The sequence below is a fragment of the Takifugu rubripes genome, chromosome 19 (assembly GCF_901000725.2).
Source record: "Takifugu rubripes chromosome 19, fTakRub1.2, whole genome shotgun sequence".
NCBI lineage: Eukaryota > Metazoa > Chordata > Actinopteri > Tetraodontiformes > Tetraodontidae > Takifugu > Takifugu rubripes.
The window spans coordinates 12902170-12911831 of NC_042303.1; the positions used below are offsets into that span (position 1 = coordinate 12902170).

The 9662-nt window shown below is 45.7% G+C and overlaps 1 protein-coding gene across 4 annotated transcripts in view; it reads left to right on the forward strand.

Moving 5' to 3' along the window:
- The window catches only part of cdh22 (cadherin 22), a 140438-nt gene extending 131396 nt beyond the window's left edge, over positions 1-9042 (forward strand). For 3 of the 4 annotated variants that reach the window (XM_029826994.1, XM_029826995.1, XM_003973485.3), the window contains 3 exons: positions 882-1031; positions 1271-1372; positions 7496-9042. In XM_029826994.1, coding sequence (XP_029682854.1) covers positions 882-1031; positions 1271-1372; positions 7496-8052 — 809 coding nt within the window. In that variant the 3' untranslated portion in view covers positions 8053-9042. The remainder of the gene's footprint in view (positions 1-881; positions 1032-1270; positions 1373-7495) is intronic. The other variant, XR_003886063.1, reaches the window with a different exon arrangement.
- The last annotated feature ends 620 nt before the right edge of the window (positions 9043-9662 follow it).

The following is a 9662-nucleotide window of genomic DNA, read 5'->3' on the forward strand; positions in this document are numbered from 1 at the left end:
GGATAACTGGAGCGGCGAGCACGTCTGCTCCTATTTCCTTCAGTGGTGCCGTTTTTGGTGTCAGCCTCTATCTCCTGTGTGGAAGTCAAAAGGACAAAATCGGGGGCGTCACATTTCTGTACATAAACAGCAGCACGAGAACTGTTCTACATGTGCCAGAGAAGTGCTAAGATGACACGGATAAGGGTGATATATGTTCTGGGAGATGGATTGGCCGTTCTCCTCCATGCTCGTCTGCCCACGAAGCTTCCTTGACACTATTTGTCAAAGCCTCCTTCTCTGTTCCAGCTAACATTTATCTACGTCTCCGCGAGAGACAGCAGTTCGACACGCTGCTGAATTTAACAGTCCTCATTTTCTCGCCACTATTTTTGTTTAAGAGGCTGGTAAGCATCACATTTCTGACCTTGCTAACGTAGCCGTGTGACGTGCACCTTTATACGTGACGTAAGCTGGTTTAAAAAGAGGCCGTGGGGCAGAGAAGGTAAGCACCAGTGGCCCGAGAAAGGCGGAACTCTGATGAGAGCTGCTATTCATCCAACGTTTTAGAATTGCCCAATTTTAAAGCATATGAGGGATTTTGAATTATTAGCCGATATGAGGACTCAATCTCACCTGGGGAGGGTTTTAAAACCATATTTAAAAATAGGACAAGCGCAAACTAGCTGAGTTCATGGAACCTGAAATAATAGACCATTCCTCCTTCCTAGTGCCCTTTAGCCAGGTGTCCAACCTCGGCAGAGGAAGTGTGCTGTTGTGCAGCATTTCCCGGTGAATTCATGCACCCGACATGTTCCGCCACAACTGTCTATCTGGAGATTCGTTCCCTCAACCTCACTCCACTCATTCGTAAATCCTCTGCTTTTTCGCCCCCCGCTCAGACAACACAGCTGGTATCCGGATGGAGGGTGCGGGCTTCAACCGCCACGAGCAGAACGTGTACTTCCTGCCCATCCTGGTGGTTGACAGCGGACCCCCCTCGCTCAGCTCCACGGGCACCCTGACCATTCACGTCTGCGGCTGCGACACAGGTGAGAACCCCCGGTGATGCCGCGCCATTACATGACATCATCGTCACTGTCATCGCCCCTGCTCCCGAAAAGGTCGTTTTCGCCGTTGTTTGCTCTCGGCCGACGGTAATAGTGACAAGCCAAGTGAAAACGTACAAGATTTAAAAAACAACAAGCACTTGTTTTTGCCTTTGTCTCACAGGCTTGTTTGCCGTTGAAGATGTGTTGTAAATGCGATGTTTCTGTCTTTTGCCACACAGAGGGAGCCATCCAGTCCTGCAACGCCACCGCCTATGTAATGAGCGCTGCTCTGAGCCCCGGGGCGTTGATAGCACTTTTGGTCTGCATGCTCATCCTCATAGGTAAGCGGGCAGATGGACTCACATATGCCTATCTGTGGAGATAATGGATGGATGTATGATGGATGGCTGGAGGGACGGATGAGTAAAATTCATTAGTTGCTTGTCCGAGGTCATAGATGGGTTTAACTACCCCCGCAGGAGCCATAGCAGCCTTATATGTAACATCATGCTGGACTGGTGAAGAGGCAAGGCTGAGGTCTCCACGTCCAGGCATGTGACTTTTAACGGATTGACTACTTTTACAGGGGATTCATAATGAGGAGAGACAAATGACAGTGGGGGGGGAAATCAATTTGTCCCTGCATCATTCCGCAGATCTCCTGATGCCACCTCGTGGTGGCTTCAATGATGCCGGCGGTGATGCGTGTGGAAGGTAAACTACATGGAAATGAGTAGCTCAGAGGTGGAAGCACAGAAAAGAGCTGCGTCAGCACTCGGCTGGCGTTCTCTAAACTGTGTTCCAGACAGTCTTTAATCCCCAATTGTGTTTACTTATTTACAAATCTGGCGATAGACACACGTATTAACGTGCACATGCACGAACGCGGTGGCCTTCTCGGAGAGCAGGGAGGTTTACTATTGCCATATTTGAAAATTTTATGAGTTAGCTTCACACTACGCCTCCGCTGTGCACCTCAGCATCCCGCCCCCTCAGTGGAAGAGGAATGAACAGAGCCGCTGCGCCGTTTTGTCTTTCACGCTCACACTGCGCTGGGATGGTCGCCGGCAGCTCCCGCCGTAACAATGTCATATATTTCTTTTAAGAGGTTTTCTAATGAGGGCTGTTAAAAACCAGCCTCCATTAACCAAAACCCTTCCACTGGGGTGAACTTCAAAAGCAGGGCATCATTTATTCATCACAGTTCTAAAAGCCTCAAAAAAAAGAAAAAGAAAAAGAACAACTAAAGAGGCAAGCTCTGCTGGCTATGGCCAGATTTATAAACAGTGTTTGTGGTTTTTGGTGTTCTTGGCTCGATGACATCCCCCTCAAAGGTCTGAGCTTCACTCGGCTCTCCGGCCTTTCAACTCGCTTGCTGCTGTGCAGGAAAAAAAAGAAAGAGAAAAATCAGCCTTACGGTGGTGGGATGATTTCTATATTTTATTTTCACTACTGTTTTGATGAAAAGTCTGAACTCTACTTCCACCAAACCTCCTCCATTCGCTGTAAATAAACACACCAGCCAATGAACAAATGAATAAAAGCCCGACCATATCAGTGATTTATTGTCCAGCCCATGTCCCTGACACTGATTTAACAATGTTTTGGATTTTTAACACAGTCTGCTAAAGAAATTATTAGTCCACATTCACCGGTTAGTCCCTATTTAGCTACTAATGGGGCCAAATGTGACGTGAGGATTACTGTACCTCATTCTGTGCAATCGTTCTTTGGTGAAAGGGAGGACCTGATGCTAATTATTAAATGATAGCTGGTTATTGCTAACACACTAAAGACACCTGAGTGTTTTGTATTTCTTAATAAGTGAAAAAAAAAACCAACTTGACTGGTTCATTATGAACCTCTGTCACGCTGTCAAAAGGTGGTCGGTTTAGAGTCTGTAAGAGATTTCTGATTCTCGGAGAGAAAAACGAGTACCGGTAGGTTTTCATAATAACCGAGCAACGTTGGAGGTTTCCATCAGCGGCAGATTTATGCTGCAGTGTATCTGAAAGCACCAAAGCTAAAAATCCCATTTCTCTGGATTCACCTCAGCATCTTGTGCACGGCTACAAGTGTTGAGAGCATCTCAGGAGAGGGTGGCCGGCCCACTCTGCACAAAAGAGGCTCTTTTTTCTGGAGATTGTGTCTGAACAAACCAAGACACCTCCTTCAACTATGGGAAATCAGATCTTGTAAATAAGACATCAAAAAACAAGGAAGTCACTTACAGGAAATTCATGTACACCTCCATTTTGGTGCCGGTAGTAGACTGATCAGATGGAGTTGTCTCACTTTGCACTGGTCTTTCTGTCTCAATATCAGCCTGTAAAGGAACGTAAGCATGAATAAGTGCCGCCGTGCTGTTTGCATCAGCTGCCACTTCACAGTTTTGGGGCAAATCTGTAAAAATGCCATTTTTCCAAAACGATTTTTATTTTTATTTTTTAAAGAAAAAGGCAAAAGCCTCAGTCCCAGATGAAACGGCGTCGCCACCCCAGCCGGGGTGCAGTGCCGAGATACTCGCTGCTCTTGAGCCTGCATGGAAGAAATGGCAGACGCCTTTCTGCTCCCAGACGCCACAACCACCTCACCGCCCAGGAAAAGAAAAAGGGAAAGATTAGAGAAATAGGTCCCAGCAGCGGCAGAATTTTTATCTCTCACCAGCCGACGTGCCTCCTCTGCGAGTCGGTCCATGTTTATCCACCGGTCCAGCCTCTGCTGGCGTCTTTACTCTCACTTCATTTACGATAATTGTCTCTGGCTTTGTCAGCCGTTTGAGCCTCGTCGTGATTTGTGGTGGACTTTGCGGTAGGTCATTCGCCGAACACCAACACACTGGAATAAAGCTGCATTTGATATGACAGCATTAACTTCATAATTGCTGCTTCTGGCTGTGGTCAATAACAAAAACGCATCCTTAGCGCTACCTGTCAATACTGCGGCGGAGGCGGAGTCTTGATCACCCCAGTTCCCCTCAACACATGTTTAAACAAAGAGATTAAAGCTCTTTTTCATTACATTCAAGCAGCGAGGCCAAACTGTCCAAACTAACCGAAACCCGCCTCAGCCGCAGGAGAAAACACTCACGGAGGCTTCAGTCCTTGACACGCAATTTACCTTCTTTAATTAAACTGATTCTCTTGCTTCAACACTTTTGGCTGCCTTAGATTTAAGCCTGAATCAGAGAGCAAACAGGAAAAAGAAAAAATCAGCCAAACAGGGATAAGCAAAGATGATAGTCATTTATTTTTACACAGTTTTCATTAATCGGTTCTCGACGTCAATGTGATGGCTCAGGAGAACAATGCTCTTAAAAAGGATTCCCGCACCTTAATTAATCCCCCGTGACTGCCATACCGCTCCCAATGGTGCACACGTCTGCTCACGCATTTAACACATTTAAGCCTGATTAGACAAATCATTCACGACTTTTAAACTGCGGTCCCTCTCTGTGTGCCACATAAACACCCTCCACAAACACGCCGTCTAGCAATCTCTTCAGAGACTGGACCGCCTTTTTTCCATCAGTTATTGGATGATGAGAAAAATGAAACAAATTTCAGCCTAATTACTTTACAAACAAACAGTCTCTCAATCAGCTCATTTATTGGCCTGATGTGATGAATCCATCCCACTGCTTTGCAGCATCTGCAGGCATCTATTCCAATTACCTCCCATCTGCTTGGAATGAGATCCTGGGTGGGGGCACGCCGCCCAGCCCAAAAAGTAATTTAACCATGTTGTGTGGAGGTTTAATGCAGTATCTTTAAAGCTAGGGACTAACTTTGTATGTATATGAGGCCGATTTGCCCCGAGCTGTACACTAGCACTAGCAAGGGATATGCTAATATCAACGATTCAAGTTTTTAGGTCGAGCGGTTGTTGACCCTTTAAGCAGACGGACTCCGCCAGAGCCCTGAGGTGTGCTGTGGTGTCAGCATGGGCACGTTGGCTTGCCTGTAACTATGCAGCTCTCTATGCAACAAATTGTGATGCACATATTCTTTCTGTCAGAACTGTAGAGACAGTAGCTCACCCATGGACTGGACCACCCAGATTAGCCTTCACTCCCCGACGGCATCAGCGAGCCTTGGATGATGCTGCCGGTTGACCACTGTCCTTTTCTGTGACCACTTTCCCACAGGAGCCACAGCAGCATTTTCAAAGATGTTCTGATTTAGTCAAAAGTTACATTTTTAAACCCCACTCACCCCAGTTTTCCTGCTTCTAACACACCAATATTCAGGACCAAGTGTTGATAGGTAGTCGAGTATTGCCTCAGTTGCCATGACAACTCGATCATCGCCTGCACATCGTACGTGCTTTCAAGTCCTTTTGATCAACACCGACGTGCTCTTACATTCTCCCCACACTGATTTGCCCACAAGGGGGAGTTTACGACATCAGCAATTGCACCTCTCATTTCTCTCCTCGCAAATTAACAGTAAATGTCTTAACTTGTGCTTAATATGCATGACAGTATGGGTTGCAATTTGCTATAAACCATGACCAGCCAAGCCCCGTGGCAATTAATTTGCCTCATTCACGGTGGGAAAGAGTAAACAGAAGAGTTGCAGACAATGCGTTCCCAGAGGAGCCCCACAAACAATGCAGGAGAGGGAGCGGCTCATATTCTCCGTCAGGAAGAATCTTCTGACAGTTTTAGCCAGGAAACAAATATGGCTTCCCCTCTCTGCTCTGTTCTTTTAGGCCACAAACAAAAGAGAGTTTAAAAAAAACTAGAGGGAGGAGAGAAATTAAAGGTCACTTTGAACAACTGCATTTGTCTACCCCCCAATGCCCACTTGTGATAATATCCTGCAGGTGTAAATATTACTGCATTTTGTTGCTCTGTACCTGTACATGTGCAATAACAATAAAGTTGAATCTAATCTAATATTAAACTATCCGCGTCCCCTCAGACAGCAGAGGCAGCAGGTTGTATCTTCCTGACGTCCTTTGACGTTCTAGTCATTGGTCACTATCCGGTTGGTTAAAGGGGTTGGAAGTTTGTGTTTTGAGGGAGCAACACTGATGTTTGTTTTTACATTAACCAAAAGGGGGGGAAAACAGCATTTTAGTGAATGTTCATTTCACACAAGTCAATTCCAGCAGGCTTATTATAAGTCAAATAGAGAAGCAACATAAGAGAAATACTCCTGTCAAAGGTTTTGTTTTGACCAATCAAGAATTGCACCGCCACTATTAGCATCTCTGCAGGACCCCTTTAACAGTTTTATGCCCCCAGCTTCTTTACTCAGCTTCTTCTCTTATCGAATGAAGTCTGAGGTTTACGTCTGATGGCGTTAGACGAGTGATGGGCGCCCGGCTGAGGATGATGGAGGTGTGCAGGTCTCAGCTGATTAAAGTAATTAAGGTCAACTTAAGCCTCATTGATTTATCCGCGCATACAACCTTTTTCATTACTCCATACAATGATCCATCATTGTCATTTCATCGTGTTTAATCCCGGCTTAATTTTCTCGGGCATTTCCCTTTTTCTTCGTAGGTGGCGAGAATGGCTCACTTGACTTTGAGGGGTATTGATGTCCAGATCAGGCGCCATTAGCCATTTTATATCATTGCACATGGAGGCAATTTTGGATTGTTAAAAAGGGAAAATCAATGTTCATGCATTTAAAATGTGAAACGATAGATCCCCCCACAGCTGTGACTTTACTCCTAAGAGGGGCATTCAAAGCAAAAATAGGGTCCAAATTGAAGTCGCCTGTGAAAAACACCCTAAGATTCATTATTTAAAATACATTGAGCACAATCATATTTTCTAATGCTGTGGTTTTAATGAATGACCTGAGTTGACAAGAGCTTTTTTCGGATGCATAAGCTCTTTAAATGCATCCTGACAACAATTAATCCGTGTGTGGGGCACAGCGAGAGGTTCCTGTAATGACCATTAAGCAGAAACCTGTCCTGGTCCTGGCTTTGACCTCACTCTCCTCATGTTGATCCAGCGATATTAAAAGCGAGGCTGAAACACTGCAGCGAACCTGTTGAGATGACTAGAACCACCGTAGAATGTGCCCAACAGGGAATGACATCTTCTTCTCGTGCCTTGTGGTCTTTCCACCATCCTCTTTCTTATATTTTGGGTGGTTACCATTTATACCACATCCCTAGAAATAAAATGCTTCGATTTATGACACATTTGGAAGAGGAAACTTGTACATGCGGATCGATGTTGCCTTCTGTGAAACAATAAAGTGCTCCTAACATTCTAATCATGTGGGGACATTTCAGCGAACACAAAAAAATTGGATTGAGTTGGTGTGGATAAACTGCCCAGGGCTGTGTTGACACTCCCGGTTGCTGAGGGGTCCTGTGAACCTAATGACATCAGGTTCCACCTGGCACAAATAGCTCAAATTTTCCTTTATTTGAATCAATTTGCTCATATGACACATCTGACCCGTGCGTGCTGGTTGTTCTTCTGTCTCTTTTAGTACTCGTCTTGTTGATCCTGACCCTGAAACGCCACAGGAAGGGCCAGCGGATAGCAGAGGATGAGGAGGACATGAGGGATAACGTCATTAAGTACAACGACGAGGGCGGAGGGGAGCAGGACACTCAGGCGTACGACATGAGCGCACTGAGGAACCTCTATGAATTCCCAGAAGCTAAGAGCTGCGACTCCGGCCCAGACATACGCTCCCTGCCGCAGTGGATCCAGGCCAACCGACTGAGCGTCGGCGGAGGCCGAGCTGGCGCAGAGGGAGCTGCGGCTACGGCGGCGGCCGTGGCGGCAGATTTCTCTCTGTTCAAAGGCTACATCCGGAAGAAGGTGGAGCAGGCCGATGCGGACCTGTCAGTGCCGCCGTATGACTCCTTCCAGACGTACGCCTTCGAGGGCACCAGTTCGCCGGCGCTCTCTCTCAGCTCCATCCACACGCTCTCCACCACATCAGAGCAGGATTTCTCCTACCTCAGCGACTGGGGGCCACGCTTCAGGCAGCTGGCAGGCTACTATGCTCCAGGGAAACCAGAGGAAGAGGGGTCCTAGCACAGCCTCTCCTCCGCACAGACTTTTGAACCTCTCCCTCCTCCTCCTGCTCCTCCTCCTCTGCCTCCTCTTCTCGCCCCCTGGCGTGCTGCATCCTCAGCGCATATGAGCGACAGAGCACCTCTTTGCCCGCACATTGTCGACCAGTGAACTCCAGTTTTTGTAAGCTTTCGCATTTATTGGTACGTCGGACTTTCCGGACATCAGCATGGATGTTGACGATACAGTTTAACAAAGACTAAAAAAAAACACGGTCATTTATACTAAAAAGGTAATTTTCACCTATGAAAAATGACCAGACTACTGTTTTCACCTCAGAGACTCACCATAGAAAAGGGATAAACCACGGCAAGCAGCGCATCAGAACATTTATTTATTTAATGAGGAAATATTTATGTATTTATTTGTTTGTATGTGCTTATTTATTTTCTCCGAGAAGTTTGCAGCGAACTTTGCTAATCAGACGCTAAAGGAAACAGGAGAAATGGGAGGCAGGGCTGAAGACATCGAGAGTCAAGACTAATATTTGTATTTATTTTCTAAGACCACTTTTGTAAAATATGAGAATCTGAGCAGGAAACAGGGGAAACTGCTGCGGTCAGGTGATTCAGAGTATATATGCTGTATTTTAGTGATTTGTCAACCTGAGAACAGTTTGTGTGTCACCGTTTCCTTTCTGTCCTTTCTATAGCGGATCAGCGACACATACAATGAGCCCCGGCAGACGGTCCAGCCTTATTTTCTGACACGTACAGATGATTTGACGATTTGATGATGAAAGATGATTTCCATTTTTCTGATTTTATTTTTTCCCCGCGAAGGGGGAGGAGAAGGTTTGTGATCTGTGCGGAGGACTGAAGGGCAACGTGATGAATGGACTGGGCGAACCTACCCGATACCCACAACCTCGAGTTAGTTGTTGACCTTCAAAAGTGATGAGAGCAAATAAATATTTAATTTTTGGTTTAAAATAAACTCCTTTCACGTGTGCATTCAGTTACTCATTAGGTGAGATTAGCGATAATGCAGTGCTCCTGCTACTGATCACCATTTATTACTCTCCTGGCTGAAGACGTCTTCTTAATTATTGTTGCTCTAGCTGAGATTTAACCCAGGGAATATATGTATTTTAATGCTGGATGGATAAAAAAAAGGATAAAATCACAGCTGAACAAAGAGTCTAATCTCCCTCTTGGCTGCCTTTTGCCAAACTAATGTAACTGTTATGGTCACAGGAGCATAAGAAATCACTTTAATCTTGATGATCTGCTTTTAAAAAGGGGAGCCAGGCTTCATTTGCATAACTTTCAAAGACAATGTCACCTTTTCTCATCACCTAAATAAATCCAACTGTCCAATTTTGTGTGTGGGGGGGGTGGGAGGGTGTTTAGAAGTGTATTAAGGTGGATTAAGGTTCCACTTATGTTGCTAATCACCATTTTACATCAGCTTCATCGCTCAGTGTTTTATAATCACGCATTATCCTGCAGGGCTGTCTTCACCTTCTCTTGACTCACGTCCCCACGTGTAAACAGAGTCGTCGTCAATGTATGTCTGTCAAATCTATTTACTTATGTTTTCTGTAGCCAAAACGTTTCAACACCGGTTGT